Source organism: Cyanidioschyzon merolae, chromosome 2 (genome assembly GCF_000091205.1).
Source record: "Cyanidioschyzon merolae strain 10D DNA, chromosome 2, complete genome".
Classification (NCBI taxonomy): domain Eukaryota; phylum Rhodophyta; class Bangiophyceae; order Cyanidiales; family Cyanidiaceae; genus Cyanidioschyzon; species Cyanidioschyzon merolae.
In genome coordinates, this window is record NC_010128.1 from 343235 (window position 1) to 367558 (window position 24324).

Genomic DNA, 24324 nt, shown 5'->3' on the forward strand with positions numbered 1-24324 from the left:
GCTGCCTTTGTCTTCTACGACTAGTATTGCAAACGCTGTTGCGGAGACGATCAGCGGTACCGGATACGAAGCCGGTGGCGTTTCTGGGCTCTTCTACACCAATAGCGAGCAACGTCCTTGGAACGACGTTGTACATTCGCGTTGCACCGTTATACTCCCTGCGGGCATGCTGCTAGGCGCTGACGCCTCTCAAGGCTCTGGTCCAGACCAAGAACAGCTTCTCGTAGAGACGTGGCCTAATGAGTGGCAATGCATTCACCTCCAACCCGGAGGTGTCCTACAAACCCGTTTCGGTGCTTTTTTCCACGACGACTTTCGGGGAAAGCGGCAAGCAGGCGACTACTGGTACGCTCGTCGTTCGCGTCGACCCGGTGCCTTTCTACGCACGTTGCCCTTTCGCTTCCGAACGACTGTGCCGAACGTCACAAACAGACGCACGCAAGTCATTTACGCACCGGACGTAGCCTGTCTGCTCGCACGACTTGAGCTGGAGCCTGGCGCTGTCGTCGTCGAGGCCGGAACTGGAAGCGGAGCCTTGACCTGGGCGCTGGCGGTATCGGTTGCTCCGAACGGACGCGTGCACACCTACGAGTGCCATGAGGATCGTTTCCGTGCAGCTCGGGTGGAACTAACACAACAACTTGGGCACGTTTGGCAACCCTGCTGGACGCAACGTTCCTGGACACCCGCGCACCTGCTCTACTGTTATCACCAGGATGTGCGCGTGCAACCGTTCTACAGAACGGATAAAGCGGCTGCAACCGATACACGACCGTTGCCGGCCTCAGTGCAGGCCGTGGTGCTCGACATGCCAGAGCCACACCTCGTGGTCGAGCAAGCAGCGGTTGTGCTGCAACCAGGTCTCGGTGTTTTGGCAGCTTTCTTGCCCAGTGTTGAACAAGTCTGGCGACTACGAAAGGCACTGGGACAGAGCGCCTGTTTCTATGATATCCAGGTGTTGTCGAATGTGAGCTGCGTCTGGCAATCGATGCGTCCAGTTCAGCCGCAGGGGTCCCGCATGCCAACGAAAAGCGTCTGGTCCCGCGTCTCGCAACGTTTCCAGCCGAACGGTGCACACACGGGGTATATTGTGGTTGCACGACGCCAAGCTCGGTTGCTGGACGGAGAGTCGTTGCTTTCAACGTTGGTCGTAGCGGAAAACAAGCGCGCACGACGTACCTGAACGTACATGTGTTGCTGCAAGGCTCCTGGAACGCTCAACGATGCTGCACGTGAACGGTGTGGGGTCCAGTGCCTCAGCAACGGGACCTGTTGACACGTTGTGGTGAACTCGAGATTCCATTGATGGTCGATGCTCTACAGATGCTGTGCGGCGTGCATTTGTAAAATGCCTGCACAAAGCCCCACAGTCCGTAGCGAGGCTGGCTTGCTTTCCTGGTAGGGTAATGTGATGGCAACGGCATCGAGGTCAGGCGGGCGTGCTTCGTGGTGGCGGGCTGTTTCCAGCGCATAGCGTCATGCCCGAGGTACTCGGGACGGGGAGCGAACGATTGCTTTCTGGAAGAATCGTCGGATCTGCACAACCTCTCTGGGCTTCCATATTGGTCTGGAAACCGTGGTGTAACCCCGGAATCCGTTTCGGGGAATGTTCATGTGAGAACGTCGACTGCCTGGCGACGCCAGCTGACCGCGCGCTTCGGTGTCTGGCGCCTGCCGCTGGCGATAGCGGTTTACCAGGGGCGCTCGCAGCGTGCCGCTGGTATTCGTGGATGTTTTCTCGTTTGGCTCCAGCGTTAGCGCGATAGAGCGTACTCCGGTGCGATACGTACGCGTGTTGGTGCAGCATGTGCAGCGTAAAGTGGCGCACCATTGTGGATCGTGTACGCATCCCTGGGGCAACGCTCTTGAGGATTCGATTCCGATCGAAAACTGCGGAATCGCGCCTACGAGTCAGCGTTGCGTTGTGCGTACTCTGGGCAAGGCCGCTATGCGAAAGCACCAGCAGCGCCTCGACTCACATGGACAGCGACACCAGGTGCCGAGGCTGTCTATGTGTTGTCGTTATTGTGGCTGGTATCCGCTCTGGGAACACAGGTTCATACATCATGGTGTCGTGCACGAATGGAACCGCGTTCATTCAGATGGCATTTAGTCTAGGAGTTGTACACCGGGGTGACATGCACAAGTGCCAGCTGGCTTCGGAAATTCGCTCTGAAAGCTGCTGGGGAAATAGTGGATTCCTGGAGCATCCCAGGCACCACAGAGAGAGCCAGTACTTGCCTGCAGCATTCATACGCGTATTCGTCACAAGCGAGGGGCAAGCCTTCGTCCAGGGTTCAAGCTCTCGGATGCCAAGTCGGACGTGAAGAGCTCTGTCTCATGGCGTCCGTTTCATAGGGGAATAGATTCTGGGTAAGTGTCTCGTTTATGTGTCAGGATATCGTTGAATGCAGAGAAGCGAAAACCACTAGTCGGTGTACTGAATAAGCAGTGGACTGAATGGACGTTTGGGGTACTGCGAAATGGCGAACGCTTGGTACATGCAACTCGATTGGTCATGATAGTTCATGATTAAGGAAAGCGGTTGCCTTGGGCCTGACTTTGGAAGCGCCTCATCGTTTTCGGAGCATGATCCAATTTACGGATGAGCGCAAGGCAGAAAGCAGCTCGCCAAGCTGGTCATCTATCGCTTGCAACAGATCGAAAGCAGCATTATCGATCGCTGCCTGTGTGCTCCGGCTCTCATGGATCAACATTTGGGGATATGTCGATTATGGTGTTAGCGAAGAGAGGGTAATCTGGGGGCGCGGACTCCTGACGCACAGTATGTCCGGCCGCATGGGCGTCTCTTCTGTAACCTGGTTCGCCTCTATTGCGGTGGTCTTCTCGGGGGTCGCGGCGTTCGGCTCGGGCGCTTGGACGCGCGAGTTCGCGGCTCTGAGAACCTCATTTTCCCTCTGAAGGAAGCGAACGTGCTCCTCAAGCTCGCGCACTCGCTCACCGAGAAACCGAACATTGGCCAGGAGCAGCTCCTCTGCGTGATGATGAAGGCGTCGTGGTGACGCTCGCAACAAACCGCGATACGCCATCGACTCGCTCTCACCAGCCTGCTCGTTTCGGTTTCCTGCTTCGATGCGCGATGGCGCCGACGCTCGGCAGGTCCGCCGTGGCGGCGTTCCGATCATGTCATCCGGGCTGAAATAGCTTATGCTGCTCTTGCGTTGATGCGAGGAGAGCTTCCATCGAAGACGTTGCTGTCGTTTTTCGTGCATTTCTAGAGCAGATTCTCCGGTTTCAGAAGCGGCGGCATAGACTTCAATGGGATCCCACGCGCGGTTTTCAGACTGTGCGCAGTTATCGGAGGACGCCTTCTCAGAAGATAGCTCCTGCGCCACAGATGCACACGCAGACTCGCATTGCGGAACGGATACGACAGCGTCCAGCTGTGAATTCGTGGACTCGGCAGCAAAGGATGCTCTGCGAGTCGGCTCTATTTCAACAGGAGCTGTAGATACCTTCTTGCTACTCCAAAACTCGATGACGTGCGGCGGTAAAGCCTCACCCCATGATTCCGTGTTTTGCACGGGGCGCAGCGGGTAACGAAAGCTCGAGCTCGGTATTCTTCCTATGCATGTACGAGATCTGAGCTGGTCTTTCGTTAAGAAATAGAGTCGCTTGGCCGGCGAAGCTCGCGATATGCGGCAACTACTTCTCTCGTTGCACTCATCGCCGCGGGTTGTCTCTAGTAGAGCTGCATCGCCGTCAGGAGGTCTTTGCGCGGGCGCCGGTGACGGCGGCGTCGACAGTGCAAGTTTGAGTGCGCTTCCGGTGGCTGGCACGCTGACACTGGGCAAAAAAACAGGGACCGGCGAACGACTCAGTTGCGACTTTGTTGGCTTCCGCGACCCCGTCCCAAGCGCGATATTCAACTGGACGAGTGGTGTACCAGGTGGCGCATCGACGGCAGCGCCTTGACCGGGCATCAGAGAGGTGTTTTCAACCTCGTGATCTGTGGATGCTAGAGGTGTCCAAGCAGATGACTTGTACCGTCTCGAATAAATCTTCGAGCGGGGCATCAGATCAGAAGGGTGGCGACTCGGTGTGCCAACCGTGCAGCCCCCGGACAGCTATTGCCTTGGCGTGTCTAGCACTTGACAGAGAGATAACCGCCAGATCGCTAGTTTGAATTGCCGGCGGACTGGCCGCGCCCGCCGTCTGCGCTCGCCCAAGCTGGCTCGCGCTGCGTTTCGACCCCCGCGGGAATTCGTGCCTGAGCGGCGCGCTGTTCTCAGTATCGCTCCGACGCGGAGTTCTGCTCTGAACGCAGCTTTTTTTCGAGGTGCAACGCGGTGTCGTGCTTGGGCGTCGCAGCGCTAGCCGCCCGGCCTCGAGCAAGACAGCTCGATATGCCGCGTGGCTGCTACGACGTCGTTTACCGTGCCGAGACTAGGTCGCTCGCGTGCCGCGGACAAGGCGATAGCTTGTTCGTGCGGGAGGAATGCAGAACCTAACCAGAGACTTTGGTTAAAAAGCAGCACGAACCGTGCTCGATGTCGACGGCGCCCGCACAGCTCAGGCAGATAATCGCTGTGCACAGCAACGTGCAGGCGCAACTGCAGGCCTGCGAAGTCGAGCATTCGGGCGCTGACTCGGAGCGCAAAGCAGCACGCAAGAACGACAAGTACTGGTCAGGGAGTGCGCAGTGTGCACGCACGCAAAATTCCCACAGCGCTCTAGTGAAGTGCGCTTGGAATGCTCGCTGCGCACCTGTACCCTGCACAGCACCAGTGCCGTCGTGCGCCTGGTGCCGCGTTGCGCGCAAGTTTGCAGGTGCACGCATATGGGCATGCACGCATAGCCGAATGTACACGTGTCCCAGTGCATGCATTGTCGACTGTACACGTGTCCCAGTGCATGCATGCGTGCTTCACGGCACGACAGCTGTGTATTCCTCTCTAGATATATGCAGTACGCATTTGCGCTCGCTGCAAGCGTATCGCGGAGCACAGACGCACTGTACACGAGCAATATGCACGCAAACGCGGACCGTCTGCTCCGTCCTTGCACATGGTTTTCGTATGGAGCAGAGAGAGCGTCGTTGATTTCGCGCTGAGGTCGCCCGGAGCCCAGTAGCAGACATATCCGCTTTGAGAGCCGTCACCGGGAGCATACCATTGCAGCCGCATGCTTCTCTTGGCAGTATGGGATCGGTGTCCGATTCGAATGCTGCTGGTATGGGGGCATAAGGTTCAGGGCTTTACGCCGAGCAGGATCTCGGAATGACCTATACACCGCGCGCGCTAGCAATAACACCTACAGCATGGCTAGCGCACTGGTTCGAAGCGCCTGCGGATGCAACGGCGAGCATTGCATATCGACAACATCCAATAGGGTCTTGATAGGCTCGGGCACGCCCCGCATGCAACTTTCGACACATTTTCGAGGCCGTTCACGGGACGTATGCAGCTTGGCGGCGGCATGCCCTCAGCGTCGTAGAACGAACGCGAGGCAACAGAGGCAGCAGGCGCAACCACAGGCACGATCGCTGCCGACAAAGCCGATACCGCTGGAATCCCGTCGCTGTGCCGTTGCAACGCTTCGATGCGGCGCGCTTCCGCCCGATCACGTCGTTTTGTGGTGACTCGCACGCGCCACTGAGAAAGCGGTCATGTGTCTTGGGTGCAGGCATCGGGCAGGCAGCGGCAGATGGGCGCGAAACTCCGCGGCATGCGCTCTACGTGTTGTGGCGTCACCAGGTGGCATTCTGGTGCTGGCGAAGGCGTCGGTATATGACGTACCGTCGATTGCTCTCTGGCGTCGCGTTCGCTACACGGCTCGGAAGAGCGTCGACTGCAAGCGCAGTCACTGTCGTTCCCGATTTCACTGACCCGATGGCTCTGGGCTGCTGACAGAAACCGCAGCGCTGCCGGAGCGCTGCTCCAGCACGTTGGCCCAGGTCCAGCACTCTCGCTCGGACACGGAGCGCTTATCGGCGTTCTCGGTAGCTGCAAATCACCTGCGCCATCACGATACTGAGAACGAGCGAGAAACTCCTTGCGCTCGAGACGTGAACAAGCATCGGACCATTGGATGAATGCAGACTGCCGACGACGCAAAGCGCCGCTCCGATCCAACAAATGCGTCGAATTGGTTCCAACATAGTCTCTTTCAAGAGAAGGATGCAGCCAATGACGACCACACGTCTGACAACGTAGATCAGCACGCTGCAAGGCCCTTCGATTTCTCTCTGCGTGGGCGTATCGCCCGAGCACCACGAGCAAGTCCCAAAGGCCAAATGCAGGCCACATGGCGTCCACGAATTCGAGTTGCGCCTCTCGCCCACAAGTCTCACACGCCGACAGTTGCCAGAGCAAAAAGTCAGATAAGCGCGGTTCTGCAGACGTTCGCACAAGTAAATCCACCTGTGCTGAATATGCGCGTTCAAGGGCATTATTCCAGGCGGGGTCCGAATTCCACATCAGGGCACTGAAAAGCGTCGCATCCACGTCCACGGGCCGAAGCATCTCTTTTCGAATACCGCATCGTACCTGCTCCATCACCTTTTCCATCTCTTCACGACCACTGTATGCGACACAAATGTTGAGCAGGCAGCGATTTTCCGCTCCAAGACGACTCGTGACCACTTCGTCATCAAATGCGTTGATCTCTTCCGCCAGACAACGAACGCGTACGGGTAACATGGACAGTGCGCCAACAATTCGAATACGCACACCATGCTGATGCAGCAGCTTTCCCAGCCGCTGGGTGTCTACATCAACGGGAGCAGACTCGAGGACCTCCCCACGCAGCGCCCGCAGAATGAGCTCGAACCGACTCTCCGCCAGCGCCATCAAAGCTGCGACCTCGTCCTCCGAGCGCTTAAAGTTTTCAACTGCAAAAGCGAACACGCTCACATACTGGATGCCAGCGTCGAAACACCACTGCGCTGTTTGAATCAGTTTCGAAGAGCCACGCGGGTGACCGGCATACGGCTCCAGGCGGTGTTGCCGTGCCCAGCGGCGGTTGCCGTCCATAATGAACGCCACGTGACGTGGTAGGTATGCGCTTAGTAAACCGAAAAGTTGGCGGCGCATCCAGTCCATTGTATACCGCACGCTGTTTTCAGAAAACGAAGGCAAAGCTAGCCAGTGTTCCCGGTGCCTGCAGTGCTTGAGAGTGGGTGCTTCTCGCACCGCTTCTGAAGCAGACAAGGGCGAAAGTCAACCGGGAAAAGAGCGACAGCAGTTGCTCCGGAGCAAGTTGAGTTCCCGATGCTACCGATCACAAGCGGTGAGTGTTCACAGCGACCTGGGACTGGCAGTGGAAGCGAACGCCTCGCACTGCAGAGAAAGCACTGGCTGAGCTGATGGCGAACAAACGGCGCTTCTGAACGCGTTGTTGTCAATGTCGAGTACCGGTTTGCAGGCGAAACGCGAAGAGGTCTACGTTGCTGTGGAGCAGGAGCTGCTTCTTCTCGTTTCGTACATGGTTTAGCGTGCATTGCAAGTGAATGGACCGATGGGTTTCCGTGAAGGACTCAAAAGCGTGACTGTTCCTTGGTTGCGAGCGTGCCAAGCGCGTAGGGAGGTTTCTGGGCCCCGTTCCCGCCTTGGGGTGCTGTTTCAGGATCGGGTTACCTTCGCTTGAAAGCGACAATTCGCCAGTTGTAGATGATTTTTGAAGATTTATAAGCACGACATCCATTAAACATCTTGTTGACAATATGTTCGTGAACAAGGAAACTCGATGAACGTTTTGTGACCGGCGGCGCTACCGTCGTTGCACTGGTGTCGGCAAGTACTCAGTCTGCGGTGGACAGGCGCGAACTGGCCCCGCACAAGCCTATGACAACGACATCGTCCGATACCACGACCTTCAAGTCACAGGAACGGCGATCGGCACCAGTACTTCTCGTGCAGCCTGGCTGCGCTTAGACCGACGAAGAGTCCCGGCCCGGTGCATCCCGCCTGTAGCCTACACTCATGGAGACTCTGCAAACGTTCTCTGTCGCTGTGCGACAACTGCAACACAGACGTATCACCCGAGGTCGCATGGAGCGGCTGAGGCTCGCCCAGCAACCCCGAGAAGGTCGCTGGATCGACCGACTCTGTTTTCATCGATGAAGGCGTGCTCTGCAACAAGTATGGTACGCAGAGGAGTACCTGGGTGGACTCGAGTCTCTTTCGTGTCCTCTACTGGCACTTGCGTATTGAGAAATACCCTGATGAGGATCATTGCTTTAAAATTCTAAAAGATTGCTCCGCCATCGCTTCTCCTCCTCCTCATCGTCCTCTTCCTCGTGGAAAGCATGCAGTGCGATGACGGTGCACAGACGCGTATCTGGACGCACTGACGTCTCTATTAAGTCCTCTGCTGGCATCTACGTATTCAGCAACACCCTCTTTAGGTTCCTTGATGTCGCAACATCATCATCAATGTCCTCTAGTGCGGGGCTAACGCTCAAAATGGACGAGCAGCGAGCCGCTCCCCCTGGATCGCTGCGGCACCAGGACAGGCCAGTACACCACACAGACCCGTTCATAACACACGACACGACTTCACACACACACACACACACACGTGTTGTGTGCTGGTGACACACCGGACCTCGGAAGCGAGCCAGAGCGCTGCAGAGAACACTGAACTGATACACGCTGCTGTTCGGGTGTTTTCGTGTTGAGAACGGTGTGCGAGTGGAGTAACGCTACTGCGTCGTGACGTGGTCCAGTGCGACGCTGGACCGAACGTTAGCTCGATTGCTTCGCTCGTTGTGGCAGGAGCCTCTGCACGAGGCGTTTCATCAACGTCTTGCACTTTATGGTTAAGATGAGAAGTCCTTCGTGTGCGTACCTGGCACTGCCTGCTCCTAACAGCACCCTGCGACATGGGAGCAGGCGGTGCCGCCACGCTCTCCAGTGTGCACGCCCGCGTCCTGAACGAGCAGCCGTGCTAGGGACTGCGTCAGCGACGCGCTACCGCAGGGAGCATGCGCGTTTCCTTGTCGCTTGTGGGGCGCGCGCTCTAGATACCCCCGATCCTGAGGACGACCTCGGGGGCTTCTCACGGAGCGGAAGCGCTTCCCCAGCCACGGACGCCCATTGCAAGGCAACAGAGCCGGTCAGCGACTCGAAGATCGCTGGTGAGGCTCAGCCTGCACCTGCGGACGCACGCGACACCGCTGAGGTATCAGAGCTGACTGGTGCGACCGACGCATCCAAGACATCCGAGTGGTCTATTCGTACCCCGAATACAAGAAGAGGGACGAATATCACGAATGCGATGCCCGTTGAGGAGCCGATCAATCTTTCATTCGGTTCATCCGTCATGATACCAGAGCATCAGCATACGAACGGAGAGCCAGCAGCAGCAGCAGCAGCAGCAGCAGCAGCTGGTGCTGGTGCCAACGAAACACGCCCTCGGAGCCCAGATCCGTACGAGTGGCCTATCGCGAACTTTCAAGCCTCGAATTTGAGTTGGATTTCAGCGGCAGAAATGACACAATGGACGCAACAAGAAATGGCTTCCAAGCTCGGGATATCGAATGCGTCCGAGACGCGACCAACAGCAGTCCCGCCTTTACCAAATAGTTGCGATGCGTTTGTTGCCTTTCTCCGGAACTGTTCACCCTACATCTATGCCCATCGAAACAAGACGTTTGTGATTCATATTCCAGGGCAAATGCTCCTCGATCGGGCCCTTTTTGAATCATTTATGCAGGATGTGGCGCTCATCAAAAGCCTTGGCGTCCGAGTGATCCTCGTAGGCGGCTGTCGTCCGCAGGTAGATCGCGCGCTTGAACGTTACGGCATTCAGCAGCGCTTCGTTCGCGGTACCCGCATCAGCTCGCCGGAAGTGATGCAGGCTGTTCTCGAAGCGAGCGGGTATGTGCGCTTCTCCATCGAGAGTGCACTGCAGAGGCGACCCAGCAACAGTGTCTCGCTCCGCACGCCGAACGTGGTATCGGGAAACTTCTTCACTGCTCAACCCGTTGGCGTTGTTGAAGGCGTCGATTTCGGGTACACCGGAAAAGTCCGGAAAATCGATGTGCAGAAGATCATGAAGCGCCTCGATGAGGATGAGATCGTGATTCTCAGCAACGTTGGATTCGCTCCGAGTGGTGCGCTTTTTAATTGTCAGAGCGAGGAAGTGGCTAGCTCGTGTGCATCTCAGCTGCAAGCCGACAAGCTCATCTTTATGACGGACGGTGAGATGCTCGCTGATTTGCGAACGCGAACGATTATGCACAATGTGCCGCTTCGGGCTGCCATGGAGTTTTTGCAGCTGAATGGGCAAGCGAGTCCGTACGACGCGAATGCAAGTGCGACGACGTCAACGTCAACGTCAACGATGACACCAGCAAAGAGCATGACGCAGCAAGTGGATGAACCCCGAGCTTCGCGTCCGATGCCAGAGCGCTTTCACGTGTGCCTGCAGGAGAGCGTTCGCGCGCTCCGCGGTGGTGTCACCCGAGCGCACCTGATCAACATGTTCGTAGACGGAGCGATCCTTATTGAACTGTACACGAGAGATGGCGTTGGTCTCATGATCAGTCGCGATATCTACGAGGGTATACGAAGCGCGAAAATCTCCGATATTCCCGGTATCATGGAACTGATCCGGCCACTACAGGAGGAAGGCATTCTGGTACCGCGCTCACGCGAAGCGCTCGAGGCTGAAATCCATCGCTTTCTCGTTGTGGTTCGTGACGGTATGGTGACTGCTTGTGCGGCGCTGGTACCGTACGGCTCTGGTGAGGCAGCAGAGATTGCGTGTTTCGTGGTGAGTCCTCAGTACCGGGGTCGTGGCAAGGGCGACGCGTTGCTGGGCTTTCTGGAACGCCGAGCACTCTCCCAGGGTATTCGACGAGTTTTTATTCTGAGTGTGCGCGCTTTTCACTGGTTCCTAGAGCGCGGTTTCCGGGAAGGAACCATTGATGACTTGCCGCCGGAAAAACGCAAAACATATAACTTTCATCGGAGATCCAAGATCTACATCAAAGACCTGATCTCACAGCGAGAGGTTGACGAAGAAGAGCTGCTGCGTGGTTTGTAGAATGCGATGCGAGCGCCGGTCTAGTGAGCGCCCCGTGTCGATCGGTATCTGCAAGACGCTTTGTATCGTGCCGATAAGCGCTGCAAAGGCTTGTGGAATAAGCCTGGAGCACCAGGCTTGCTGGAGCCGGAGCAGCGTGCCGGCTGTCGCGAAGCACCGCAGAAACGATGCAGCAGTACGCAGATGCCAAACGAGAACAAGCGTCATGGTAGCGATTTGTTTCGCGTGAATAATCCCCTGGGATGCTATTCGTGTTGTCGCTGTCTCGTTGAATCAACAGGTGCTTTCCGGTCGCTCGCGCTCCATTGCCAGAGATGTTCATTGTCCAAGGCGATAAAAATACGCTTCAAACGTCGCGCATCCAGCCGACACCAACTAGTCGTCACCACGTCTCGTAGCGACGTGATTCTCGAGAGCGCCTCCGTCAGCACCGGGGGAAGGTGCTGGTGATCCATCTCCGCGGAGTGCCTCATTCCAGCGCAGCGAGGTCACGTCATCGTTCGTGGCGTACAATACGTCATCCCATGGGTGTCGATACAGAGGCTGCTTCATCCTCCTCTGATCGATGATGTGCCCAATAATACCGATAGAGCGAGCGAGCACGAAGAGCGCATTGAGCGCGCCGAGCTCAATAACGCTCCTTACTGCGGTTGTGCAGGCCACGGGATCCATGTTCGGTTGATGGAAGAGGATATCGGAGACGCCTCGCAGGAGGTCTGCAAACAACGCCCCGATACATCCATCGATATTCAGGACTAAATGCGGCGACTTCTGTAACGTGTATGCTTCGATGGCCTCCGCATAGGTCAGGTACCGCACCGAGGGAAAGTTCTCGCGTGCATACTGCGAAAGCAGTTGGACTCGTCGGTCGCGACTGGAAGCGGATTTGATCCGATGCCCGATGCCCTCAATACGTCTACCAGATGCTTTCAGGGATTCTACAAACTCGTCGGGTGGGATGCCTTCGTCGGCTCCGCGCATGAAATTCAGTGCAGCATCATCAATAGCACCACCAAAGCGCGGCCCGATGGTCAGCAAACCCGAGCACAAGCTCGAAACGACGTCTTTGCCAGCTCGAGCCGTCACAATGGCATTGTGGGCCCCACTCACACACGGCCCGTGATCCGCTGCAATGACCAAGCACATTTCAATGAATTTTGTGGCCCAGCGAGGAAGACGTCGCTTGAACCACAAAAGCGAAATCACATCGCCAACGCCCAGGTCATCCCGAATAATGGTGCTAATCGGCATGCCAGCATAGGTGACCTCGTCACCACGATCATCGGAGATGGTGCAGACGATATTGGTGGCCTTGCGTAGTTTTCCACTGCGCAGCGCCTCTGCCATATCCAGGGGCAACGGTCGCGGATCACGTTCGGGGACAGGTTGTCGCTTCAGCGATGCAAACGTGTCACGAATAGCGGTGGCGAATGACTCGAAGCTCTGCGGGACGATGGCACCGGCAGCTTTGAGCGCTGCATTCTTCGCTGATGCTGACTCGCGGTCTTGTTGGCCTGCTCGGGCACCAGCGTGTCCGAACTGGACCTCCGTGCTTTGGAAGCGCGTAGCGCAGGTTCCGCTTACCCAGGCGACAAGGGGTTTGGTGATGTCGCCCTTGCGTATCGCTTCGGCTACACGGAGCTCATCAACGCCTCCGAGTTCGCCGAGCATGACGATCATGGCGATCTCCGGAATGCTTTCGAAACGTCGCACATGATCGAGTAGCGTCGAGCCCGGGAACGTATCGCCCCCAATGGCGATACCCTCGAAGATGCCATCGGTCTCTCGTGCGAGCACATTATACATCTCGTTTGAGAGCCCCCCCGACTTGGAGACGAACCCTACGGAGCCGGGACGATGCAGTCGGCAGCGAAGGATATTGTCCAGCGTACCAGCGGTGTCGGCGACTTTGAAGGCCCCAGCTTGAATCGCTCCGACAGTGGCCGGTCCAATGATCAGCTTGTTTCGGGCTCCGGCCTCCGCGATGAGCCGTTTCGTCTCTCGTTCGGGAACACCCTCAGCGATAATAACCACCGTCTTGATGGTTGCGGTTCGGAGTGCTTCCAGCGACGAGTCGAAAGCGGACCGGTACGATGCGAAGTTGATCAGGACGTCTGCCTCAGGGTGCAGACGTGCAGCCTCCGCTAGACTACCATATTCGGGAAGCGTGATCTCCCGGTGTCCGAAGAACGCTTTCCGAAAGCCGCCGCTCGTGGCGCCCGGGGTCACCACGGCGGCAACAGACGGCGTCTCGCGGTAGCACACATAGTCAAAATCGAGCATGTTCTGGATCGGTGCCGGTTTGTAGTTATAGAAAATCGCCTGCGTCTCTCTTGAAAAAAGCGCCATAGCTGCACAAGATGGTAACCGTCCTACAGAATAAAGAGAAAGCCAAGGCGATACGTAGGTCGCGAGCGACCGAACGCACCGTGGCCCTGGGCGTATGCGGCGCTCTGGGTACTGCGGAAGCGGACAAGGGCATCGCTGGGTTACTCGTGTTCCATGGAAGTGGAAGACTGAATTGCTCGCAATGTTCTAGCTTGACGATAGTTTTTAGACAAGCTGGATTCAGGTTCAAAGTGCAAAGATAAGGGCTTTAAGATGCATAGGTAAGTTTGAGATTCTTGATCGGAGGTTTCGGAGCGAGGCTGCTGCCTTCGCTTGTTTCCTGTGGAATGCGTTTCGTCGTCGCATTCAAGATGATTCGCAGCACCCTCGAACAAGCGTCCGTGCTGTAGCCGAATTCAGTGTCGAGTTCATACGTGTATTGCTTCATTCTTCCCCGTTCCTTATGAGACGCATGCCCAACTCCAGCATGTTTCATGTACTCGGTATTTCTGTTTCAAGGCAACTGGGCGGCAGAGCGATTCGCGCCGCTGGATCGAGAAGCGAGAAGACTCGGTGTCGTGCCTGGGCGACTCGGAAACAAGTTCATACTGAGAGTTCATTGAACTTGTCCCGCCAGCGAATAGTTGATTGTGTTCGAAGGACAGAGCCCGGCTCTCTTTTGTGACCACAGTTGAAACAGCAATCTACGGCAGTATGATAGCTCACAAGGGATACGTTGCAAGAAGATACCGTCTATTCTTTTTGCATAGAAAAAGGGTCTAGTACTCGGATATTACCATCGGAGAAATCTTTTTCAATGGAGAAAGCGTTATAACTTTACAAGAAGAGAGCGAGGACGTCTCGAAATCTGTAGACTTGATCGCCAGCCAGCATTTGCCGTACAGAACTTGTTGCATCAGAGACACCGCCGCACGCTACAAGTCCCCTGTCGACGGAACAATGAGCGATTGCGTGCCCGGCGGATGGAGTTTTCACCATGGGGATTGCATAGAAGAAGCCCATGATCTTGGAGTGCGGCTCAGGGTGCGGAAACAGAGAAGGAAATCGACTGAAGCTTCTTGTACCTGTCAAGCGCATGCGCCAAGCGATGAAGCAAGCGTTCACGGACAAGAGCAGGCGCCCTGGGGAAGCGATACCCCAGACGTATGGGCATACGCGACCACAGTCATGTGTCACTGTTGCGAAGCTCGCACCGATGCCATCCACAGAGACGATGCGTTTCGTGAGCGATGCGTCGATCGCAACGACCTCCTGTATATGAAACGCGTCCATAACCACAGGACGCATTATCATCTCTATTTGAACGCGCTCATCAACATATTTCGAACGCTGACAGCAACACTGAAGCCCGAGAAGAGACCGATTTATTCGAATCCGGCGATAAGAAGGCGGAGAATGAAGCATTCGCAGAAGACGCTCGTAAACTCTAGTTTTCACCGAATTGGTACCCGACGCAAACAATGGTCTATGCAAGCGCTCGCTGAACGATCTGCCTGACTTTATTCTGATGTGACATGAAAAAGAATCCGGCGGTGATCGGACGCACATTGCCTCCACCGGGGGCGCTCCGGCAGCAATCGTCCATGCGGCGCTACCACAGCTCGCACGACATCCTCAAAAGCCCTCTCCGCATCGATGCCAGGCACCCAAGCGTCCATCCGTAGCCTCCACGTCTGGGAGGATATGGCGCTCATCATTAGAACCTCATGCCAGTTGACTGAAACGAGGTCCTCTTGGCAACCCAGCACCAGAATTCAAGTGCGTACCCATGAATCAACAGCTGTAGGAGGACACCCGCCGATCCTGCCCTTCATGACCAGATAACAGGATCGGAGTTTCGTACGCACGTGTTCGTCTGGCGTTCAACACAAAGGTAAGCTCAGTCAACGAATTCGCTTCACACAAAAGCACACGCTCGCACTTGCACCTACGTCTCCCAATACTGACCTGCCTAGGTGGCCAGGGGCCGCGCTAGCAGGTCCATTGTCGCGGCATCCAATGGAGTCACGTGCGGCAGCAGATGCCGCTGCCTCCACGATCCCATTGGTATCGACGATGACGTGAACAGAGGACTTGATGCAGCACCGCATTCCCGCTTCAATATCGCAAAATAAAGCAGCAAAGATTCCACGACTCCATTGCTTCTACCTGTTTTTGACGGAATCACTTGGTGGACACCAATGGTCTGCCGATCAGGTGGCTCCCCCGACAGGGACGCGTAGCGCCCATGAGCAACGCCCTGAAAGCGTGCTGCTGATCGCTATCGCCGCCGTTGGCGTCTCGCCCGAGGCACGCTGCTGCGGATGCTGCTGCTGCTGCTGCGGATGTGGCTGCTGCTGCTGCGGATGTGGCTGCTGCTGCTGCGGATGTGGCTGCTGCGGATGCTGCGGATGCGGATGCTGCGGATGTGACTGCTGCTGCGGATGCGGATGTGGCTGCTGCGGATGCTGCGGATGCGGATGCGTTCCCGAGTGCGCGCGTTGCTACGAGTGCACTGCAGTGCTGTGCTGTGCCGTGCAGTGCAGTGCAGTGCAGTGCTGTGCCTCGGCGTCATGTGTTAAACGGGGGTTCCGCCTCAACCTCGCCTGATCGACCACGGGTATGTGTGCGCTCGTGGCTGTGGTCGTTTGGCACGAGGGACGAAACCAGAGGCCTCGGGGAGTTCGTGGTGCGTTTGCTTCCGAAAGCGCAGACGCTTCGACGGCTACAGCGGAGCACACACAAGGCGCTGCCGAACGGGCACCTGATATTGTTGCCGAGACGCTTGCTCCATATGGGGATCCTATAGATCCCGTAGATTTACGTCGTTTGATACGGATTTTAACCCAGTTTGCGAGGGATATTTCTGCAGGCTCGGTTCGCCGCGCCTTGCTCCTACCAGATGATGCCAGTCGTGAGGAGGCGCTCTTTCCTCAGCGGCTATCGCATGGTGTGGAAGCAGGTAGCGCTCGGCTGACTTCATCTTGGTCACAAAACGATTCTATCGGGGGAAACCTTTATTCACGACGCGGACCGCATCACGTGTCCGCGAAAACGTCCAGCGATCCAGGCACGTCGCACAGCAGTCTCGACACAGGGACTGCTCCCGGTCAGCCGACCTGGACTGAGACAGCACTCGACCGGCCCACGGGCACGAAAGAGCGAGAAAAAATGGCGAGGACGACGGCGACGAGGACAGCGGTGCCGTCTGGCGCTACGGCCTACCTGGAACCGGGCACACGCGAAGCTTCGGGACGCCCAACCGAGGCTGTCATTCCAAGCACAGGTGAAGCATGCGAGCTCACTAGAGAGCCCGTTGCGGTCAGTTATCGCGCGCAAGCGAGCTGGCATGTCGTTATACTTGACCAAAATACCCCTGGCGATATGGATCGAAGCCAGCTTGTCGCACAACGTGTCCTGGAGCTCCTGGCTGACATCCCTGACCCCCATGAATGCGATCCTGAAATGCTACGGTACCACGTTCGAGAAGCAGTGGCTGAGGTGCGGCAATCACTCACGTGATTCAGGGTCAGCGGCAAAGGGAACCTCTGAAATACCACTAGGGCCCCGGGTGCCTGTCAACCAAGAACTCGGTTCTTCGTGCGGCGTACCTGCGGCCTCCACACAATGTTTATTCGAGTTTTCCGTTAGAATCGCTGACTTGCCATGTTAAAATAGCGGCCCTGCTGCATATGCAACATGCGTCTCCGCCACTGACGATGACGAAAGCGCAAGCCCTGCGCTGTTTATTCTGCGGGAAACCGGTCCGCTGATGCGCCGTATCCACTCTCTTCCTATTGCTCCTGATTTCACAGCGACTTGGACATCGCAAGGTATCCAGAGAATCGCGCGCTCCTTGCGCGAAACGAATGCTCCACATGGTCGAATGCGGGTGCATGAAAAGGGCGCTTTTCGCCACTGCGAACAGTTGCCCAAAACGCTGGCTTGTTCCCGAGTTTCGAAAGTGCACCAGAGTTGCGCATCCGCGCTACTGGATGTTGTCAGGAGCTTCGCCTCGGCCGTGCTCGATAGAGAGCACTCTGCCCGTCATTACGTATCTCTTCCAGTCAAGGCGTGAAGAAGACGTCACCACGCCTCGCTCCTCGAAGAAGGCCCAGCGGCTGCCGCTCCAAACCAGCTACGCACCGCTACCTGTTGCGAACACCTGGATACGAAGCGCAGCACTTCTGTTGCGGCCTTGGTTACAACTATGGCGTCATCCATTGATCCAAGCACAGTAAAGGAACAGTTTCGGGGAACTCGCCTCAGATACGGACCATGCTGGCTGTGGCTCGTGCGGCCCAGCGAATACCTGAACTTTCGGGAGCAGTGTGCATGCACCAGGTCGTACAAGAGAAATCCATGATTTTTCGACTACGATGCGCACATAAAATACACACGAAGAGTTGCAAAACATCGTGCTCGTCGCCTTTCATGACCATCCAGGTGCACGAGCGCTCTATTCACTGGACTCCGACCCGCTCGGCACGTGTACGCCTACTTCATGGTCTGGGTTTCCTTCGTCGCCGCTGCTACGCGCCGCGTCGCTTCTTGCAACAACTCGGTATCAACTTTCTCTACTGGTAGGTGGATGTAGCGGATGCAGGAGCCTCGCACGGTGCAGGAGCCGTGCAAGAGCTGCAGCACAGGCGGAGCTGCCGCCGTATGAACCTGCACCTGCGCCAAGCGCACGTTCAAGTACTGATCAACAGCCTCTAGACGCCCTCGAATGCTAAGATCATTTTTAAGCTCCACGGTAATGTCCTCTCCGATGAGCGTCCGCAAAATCGCGGTAAAGAACATGGGGTTTCACACACGCACGCTCGTGCGCACACCAGGAAAACGAGACGCGAGCACGTGACGGCGTTTCGGTTCCACCAAGTCGAGTACCGTCTTATCCTGGTTTACCCCAGCGTCTTCGGTTTCCCAGTTGATGCCAAGCGGGCAATACCTGGTCACCGCGCCGTACCTGTCGACGCGACTTATACAGTGCGTCGTCGTGTGCAGTGACGGCACACGGACCCCAGCGTAGCCGCTGGTTCAGTTTCCGGCGTAAAAAGCGCTTCGAGCCGCACCCTCTTGAATCGGGCGTGATGCAGAAGCGATGCACTGCGTCAGTTCAGGTACTTTCCGACGTTGCGTACGAACCGTCGCTCGTCAGTGTGCAGAGGAGTTGCCTGGAATATGCGGCACTAGAGCGGCGGCTCAAGCCAGAGCGGCTTTGCACATAGCGGGCACCTGTTCGCGTGCTGACTCCAGCGCTTGATACAGGCAGTGTGAAAGGGATGCAGGCAACTGATGAGCAACCAACTTGGCTGATGATCATCAAGTCCAGGTGATGCGTGCATCGGTTCAGTGAGCGGTTGGGTTACCTTCAACGACTCGAGGCAGATGACGCAGGTCCACTCGTGAACACCCAGTGCTTGCGGCGAAGAGGGCAACAGCGGGAAACTGCCGCGGGGGTCTAGGCACGGAGTCGGTTTCGGACCCGCGAATATTGCATATTCTGCAGTTTGTAGGTCCAAACTGGTAGTGCGAATCGCCAGACGAGGCGCTGTAAAGTCTGGCGTTTGGTTTCGGAAGGCAGACTGGCGTGATTCAGCTTGTGCGAATTGCCTCCGGTTTTCGCGTTCGCAGTGGTTTTCCCAGGCTATCGAGAGCCATAGCGTCGTGATCAGTACGTGTAGAAGCATGAAATCTTTCCCGTTGAACAATGAGTGCGGTGAAAATGACAAGCTCAAGGAGTTATCAGGGCGCCATGTGCACTGTTTACTGGGCATAGGCGGTGCTTTCGGTTTCGTGATAACAAGCGCGCTTTGCGAAACCTCTGTTCAGGTCAGAGCGTATTTCTGTTACGTGCCCTGGGAACGCGAAACCGTTCGGATGGATGATGAAGACTGGAGACGTGCTTTCAGCAGCGTTATTTACAACGCGGCAGCAGCAGCAGCAGCAGCAATACGTCAAGATCCGTCGGTTCGTTTCGTGTTGAGCTGTGCCGGTGTGGGCGTGCATCGTTTCGTGCGAAAGTCCGCGCCAGAGGCAGGCATATGTCATGGGGTGACCTAGAATGCCTTTCGTTTCTCTTTTAAAGAGCAAGGTACACGTCTGTACAGGTATGTAGCGGCGGGCACTCTAGTGCTAAGCTCTTGGAACTGTTCGTCAAGCTGTCATAGGGCCTGGTCGGTCTTTCGCTTGGTGCTCCTCTCGTATTGCTAGCGCATTTGGGAAAGATTCCGCAGAAACGTAGAAAATCTCTAGGTTTCGTTGTCCTTCTCATAAGGTAAATTTTTGCTTGGTCGGGAAATTGGGACCAGATCGGTATCGCGAATTCATGGAGGCATGGTCGCAACGTGGCTCCGGGTCGCGGACGAGCAAGGCTCTAGAGTTTTACTCATCGGACACTTCGATCCGACGGATTACAGTGCGCTTCGAATGCGCCTTTCGTAGTTGGCATCTTCCTCTGCGCTGAACGCATGAAAACGAGTCTCATCGCTCGACTCACGATTAGGATTCATAAAGCGAATGCACATTCGCATGCCATCCGTCGCCATCGCCTCTGTAACCACCCTTTCCGTTCATCGATCCGAATGAGGGAAAGCGTTGAACGAGCGCCTCGAATGATCTGGGCGAAGTTGTTCCAACGTATCATCCTGGCGTACGCAGTGCAACCGGAGCTCACTGAACTCGCTCTACAAGACACGAAACAAGTGTCTCCGGGAAATGCAAGCGGCCTCGAGGCGAGTTACCGGGACCGTATCGCATGCCCCGCGAGAACAAGATGCAACGCTCGCACAACTGGAGTCACGCTGACGTGCTATGGAGGGCTCTGCTCATGACTCCATCGTCACGCGAGATGCAAGCACGGCAGGTATCGTGTCTCAAGCATCCTTTCGATACGACATCTGCCGGTTCGAGTTCCAGAGCAGCACCATCAGCTTGCACGAGATGAGCCGACGCTGCCTCTCGTCTAGACTGTGCTTGCAAAAAGTCGCCTCCATTTCGAATGGTATCGGTAGCACCAGCTTGTCAGTTGCCGCCAGCGACATCGAGAGGAAGCACTGCATCTCTCCAGACTCGTTTGGTCCCGGCAGCGTGAGGCTACAGCGCCTCCAGGGAGCGCCTCATGAAGCGCTAGAGAATGACCTGCATGCGGTTGGAGTTTTTGAGGGTTGTTCCATCGTTATCGGCATCTGTGGTGTAGATGTTCAGGTCACCGGGTTCGTGTCGCAAAGCGTCAAGCAGCGGTCAGAAACATGTGTACGAACCTCTGATCCTACGATGAGACTGGCTTGCGTCTCCGGTGCCGAGTCTCAGATGTGTTGTCGCACGAAGGTTTCATCGAAAGACTCCGTAGGAATATGGACAGCTGGCTGCCCTGCATCTGGAACGGGTAGGAACACCGGCTCCTCGATGTCCACCAAGGCGAGGGAGGCTTGACGAAGCCCCTTCGTTTAGGGCGCTATGGTTCCCCTGATAGCGTCCTGCACGTCGCTTTCTGGCAGGTTCTCCGCGTTCGCGTGCTCTTGTAGCGAAGCCTTGATAACCAACACAGACCGCCCTTTCCGATCCGACTCTCGATCGTTTCAGTCGCTGCCCGTCCTCTTTTGGAGAGGAGTCTTTCTCTCGCTGGCCTGGTGGTTTCGTCTCGTTTTCGTTGACTGCGACGGCTCGCAAGGATATGCTTGGGACGCTCTGCCATCCTCGTATGCCCTTGGAGTTCGGACGGACCTGGTGGGCAGCAAAACTGAAGCTCGTCTTTTACTTGTACGATTCTATTATTCCTTAGGTGCCGCTCCGTCACCAGGTCTATTGCCAGGGCGCCTGGCGACTGCAGCGCGCCTGACCGCTTCCTCCCGCACACGAGCAGAGAGGGAGCGCAGTAGTTGGCGGCTGATGAAGGCCGAAAGCAACTTGTCGACGAACTGGGGTGTCACGGATGCGAACGACTCGCCTCTTCAACCCGGAGCGTAACCCTGGCGTTCGACGGCAGAGAAGCCACTGTCGACCGGACCGAAGTAAAGAGCGCTGGCTGGCGTCACGGGCAGCTCAACGTCAACCGCTGGTGCGTTCTCCTCGACACCTGGTGAGTGATGGAAAGCGACTTTATGCAACATCAGGACATGTGAATACGGGGAGCAGACTCCTCGAGGAAAGCCCCGACGACGAGGCATGAGGCATTGAACGACAGGGCCCGCTTGGCGAGTTGTAGGCGACCTCACGACTGACTCGCTGCTGGGGCTCATGTTGATACGATACTCGCTTGTTTCTGCGCTGAAGCCAGGCGTTTGCCACTCCTGGACGACGCACATCTCGTGCAGGAGTGCGGGTCCTCCCGAACAGACGCTGAAGGCGTTAGACGATCCCCCGCGCCCCCTTTCTATCATATGGTATGCGTCCGCGAGGAAGTGCCCATGCAACAGTGGGGTATTCACCGTGCAGCGGTCTCCGGTTCGAGCGTGCGTTCTCCTTTGTCTGTTCGCGTATCGTTGTCAGCGTTCGGATCGTTGGTATGCGGGCCTGAGATTCTGCGGCTTCTTTAGACGTATTTCTTTGAAAACGTCTTGACTGGCGAGGATTGACAAGGACCCGATCTTTAGACAACGTTCTAGGAGTTCATTTCCAGGTGCACAACGTTCAGAGCACGGACGACGAGAAATACCGCTCATCCACTTGCTGTCAGTAGAATAACTGACCTGTACAATGAATTCTGTTTTCCGCCAGCTGACACAGACTGTCATACAACGTTTCTGCGACCTATCCCCGATCGACACCAACCAATCCCTGTGTTGTACGCCTGCGAGAGACACATACGCACACAACAGGATCTTTCTGGTACAGGTGTTCCGGAGCCACTGCTCCAGTTTAACACCGCACCATAGCTCCAAAAATCTGCCGTCTTCGTTGTTGGAGTTTACGCAGTATATCCCCCAGATATGCTACCATTACCACCGCACTCCGGACGGAGACGCTCCGCCACAGACCAACGCTCTATCGACCGCCAGGCGGCGTGCCCTCAGTGATCTCACCAGCGCTCGGCAGCGCACTTCGTTTGGCCTTCAGTTCAGTTCGTGACCTGTCCGTGCACACAACCAACGAACTGGAACGTTTCAGAAATCTGTGGAGTGCATGTTTGTGTTGCCAGTACATCTGGAGAAACGACACTGCAGTCCGTTCTGCAACGTTCGGTTGGTGGCGGCAAGTCCTTGGAAACGCTTCGCGAAACGTCGCCTTTGGCTGTGCGGGGGCGCAGGTGGCCCGCCCTCCTTCGGTCGGGGAAACACCGACGATAATGACGATGACGACGACGACCAGAACGATAAAAACCGCTCTAATGGACCAAACGAACACAAAGACGACGCGAGCGACGGCCTAAACTGGTCACTGCTGCAGCGGCGGGTGCGGGAACTGCGAGCAGCTGCTGCGCACGAAGCGAACGCCTCGGAGCGCAACTGGCAAACGGGGCGCTGTGAGCGGCTCGCGCTCCTTGTCTTCGAAGACGATGACGTTGCAGGCTTCAAATACGTCAACTCGGAGGTTCTGGTCGGCTCCAGGTCTGGTCAAGTTCGTTGGGTCGACCTGGAGCACCGACGCCTGTTGCGCACCCTCGAAGCACCGTGCTCTCGCATCGACCCGTCGACTGTAGCGGCAACGAGTGCTCTCGACTTTGATGGTTCCGTAGCAGCGATTGGCTATGCAGACGGATCTCTCCAGTACTGGTTTCTGCGTCAAGAGACGCCCGTGAACTTTTTATCGTGGCCAAATGTGTTTCAAGCACCGGTGGTGGGTATTGCGTTGCTCCCGGGGGGCCGCTTCGCTGCCGCATCCCTCGAGGGACGCCTACGAGTCTACCCAGCGGAACCGCCTCGCCCGGGCGAGCTTGTGGTTCCAGTGCCGCCACTCGTAGACATCGACGTGCAAGTGCCGGTGCTGTCGATGGAAGCAACGACCCAACACTGTCTTATTGGTTGCCTTGACGGTACCATTCGCGTGTACTCCCTTGCGAACGGGAGCTGCGTGCTGCGTCTCAACCCCAGCGCAAACGAAGAGCGGGCAGCTGGAATTTCTGCTATCTATTACGAAACATCGACTGAAACGCTCTGGATTGGTGATGAGCTTGGACTGGTACGCGCACTGAACCTCCAGCAAGGGGAGCTCATCCAGCGTTTCCAAGCGCATCGTGGTGGAGTTCGTTCCATTTTTGCGGATGCCACGAAATTGGTCACAGCTGGACGTACTTCCGTCCCTGGAGAGAAACCCATAGACTTTGTGGAAGACGTACTCCGAGTCGCCGAAACAGCCCGGAAGGAGACGATTCCCATTCCGGCTGTAGGAGCGGAAGTGGACGACGCAGGCGCATCGTTCCCGCATATCGAAAGTAATATTCCGGGGCTGTCGGGTGGAAGCATTCGCGTCTGGTCGCAGACGTATCAGCGACCGCTTTTTGAACTCGTTGGTCACTCCGAATCGCTCTCCACTGTGCAGTTTGATCAGAACAAGATGGTAAGTGATGGTCTGGGTAGCGTGCTGCTGATCAATCGCTTTGGTCTGAAAATCTAAAGTCTCCGAGGACCTCGACAGAGCCATTGAATTCATCCAGGCTTCGTACCCGCGCACTCAGACTTGCAGTGTCTGTCAGTTTCTCATGAGGAGGATCGGCTACTCGTGGACATGCAACAACTTCACCCTGCAGATCAGTGCTTCAGTGCGGCTGAACGCTGGAGTCACTGCTCGCTATTGCGGTATCCAGTGGAACTGAGGCAGAGGCTCAATGCCGTTGTGATTGAAAACGCAACTCGATATCTCCGCCCAGTCTGCGGCCGCAGACCCGAAAAATCGTGTACTTCTGTGTATTGTCGGCGTGCCAGGTGCGGGACAGGCACCACGGTATGAGTGTGTCAATGTTTCTGGGCATTGGCAGCGTTCGGTGCCGAGACGGACGTCTCGGGAGAGGATGCAGTGTCGAGCACAGTTCCCAGCAATGGG

General features: G+C 56.4%; 7 protein-coding genes and 2 non-coding genes across 9 annotated transcripts, besides 4 other annotated features; 5 read left to right on the forward strand and 4 right to left on the reverse strand.

Moving 5' to 3' along the window:
• Window positions 1-166: 166 nt before the first annotated feature.
• On the forward strand, window positions 167-1183 carry CYME_CMB123C (similar to tRNA (adenine-N1-)-methyltransferase catalytic subunit TRMT61A; the record flags this gene model as incomplete). The annotated part of the gene is made up of 1 exon (XM_005535157.1): window positions 167-1183. One exon carries the CDS (start codon window positions 167-169, stop codon window positions 1181-1183), a length of 1017 nt encoding a protein of 338 aa, XP_005535214.1.
• Window positions 1184-2732: 1549 nt separating this feature from the next.
• On the reverse strand, window positions 2733-4037 carry CYME_CMB124C (hypothetical protein; the record flags this gene model as incomplete). The annotated part of the gene is made up of 1 exon (XM_005535158.1): window positions 2733-4037. One exon carries the CDS (start codon window positions 4035-4037, stop codon window positions 2733-2735), a length of 1305 nt encoding a protein of 434 aa, XP_005535215.1.
• Window positions 4038-4254: 217 nt separating this feature from the next.
• On the forward strand, window positions 4255-6386 carry CYME_CMB125T. The gene has a single exon (XR_002461208.1). It is a non-coding gene; the product is annotated as a hypothetical transcript (transcript).
• CYME_CMB126C (dehydrodolichyl diphosphate synthase) lies at window positions 5628-7064 on the reverse strand (the record flags this gene model as incomplete). The annotated part of the gene is made up of 1 exon (XM_005535159.1): window positions 5628-7064. One exon carries the CDS (start codon window positions 7062-7064, stop codon window positions 5628-5630), a length of 1437 nt encoding a protein of 478 aa, XP_005535216.1.
• A 1714-nt stretch (window positions 7065-8778) lies between these two features.
• On the forward strand, window positions 8779-11013 carry CYME_CMB127C (amino-acid N-acetyltransferase; the record flags this gene model as incomplete). The annotated part of the gene is made up of 1 exon (XM_005535160.1): window positions 8779-11013. One exon carries the CDS (start codon window positions 8779-8781, stop codon window positions 11011-11013), a length of 2235 nt encoding a protein of 744 aa, XP_005535217.1.
• A 375-nt stretch (window positions 11014-11388) lies between these two features.
• Window positions 11389-13362, reverse strand: CYME_CMB128C (ATP citrate lyase; the record flags this gene model as incomplete). The annotated part of the gene is made up of 1 exon (XM_005535161.1): window positions 11389-13362. The coding sequence occupies one exon, from the start codon at window positions 13360-13362 to the stop codon at window positions 11389-11391; it is 1974 nt and encodes a 657-aa protein (XP_005535218.1).
• A 163-nt stretch (window positions 13363-13525) lies between these two features.
• On the forward strand, window positions 13526-14803 carry CYME_CMB129T. Its single transcript, XR_002461209.1, has one exon. It is a non-coding gene; the product is annotated as a hypothetical transcript (transcript).
• A 3035-nt stretch (window positions 14804-17838) lies between these two features.
• CYME_CMB130C (snRNP core Sm-like protein SmX5) lies at window positions 17839-18144 on the reverse strand (the record flags this gene model as incomplete). The annotated part of the gene is made up of 1 exon (XM_005535162.1): window positions 17839-18144. The coding sequence occupies one exon, from the start codon at window positions 18142-18144 to the stop codon at window positions 17839-17841; it is 306 nt and encodes a 101-aa protein (XP_005535219.1).
• Window positions 18145-18239: 95 nt separating this feature from the next.
• Window positions 18240-19630: a sequence feature (possible transcribed region).
• An 85-nt stretch (window positions 19631-19715) lies between these two features.
• Window positions 19716-21341: a sequence feature (possible transcribed region).
• Window positions 20859-22667: a sequence feature (possible transcribed region).
• Window positions 21439-22296: a sequence feature (possible transcribed region).
• On the forward strand, window positions 22468-23898 carry CYME_CMB135C (hypothetical protein, conserved; the record flags this gene model as incomplete). The annotated part of the gene is made up of 1 exon (XM_005535163.1): window positions 22468-23898. One exon carries the CDS (start codon window positions 22468-22470, stop codon window positions 23896-23898), a length of 1431 nt encoding a protein of 476 aa, XP_005535220.1.
• Between the last annotated feature and the right edge of the window lie 426 nt (window positions 23899-24324).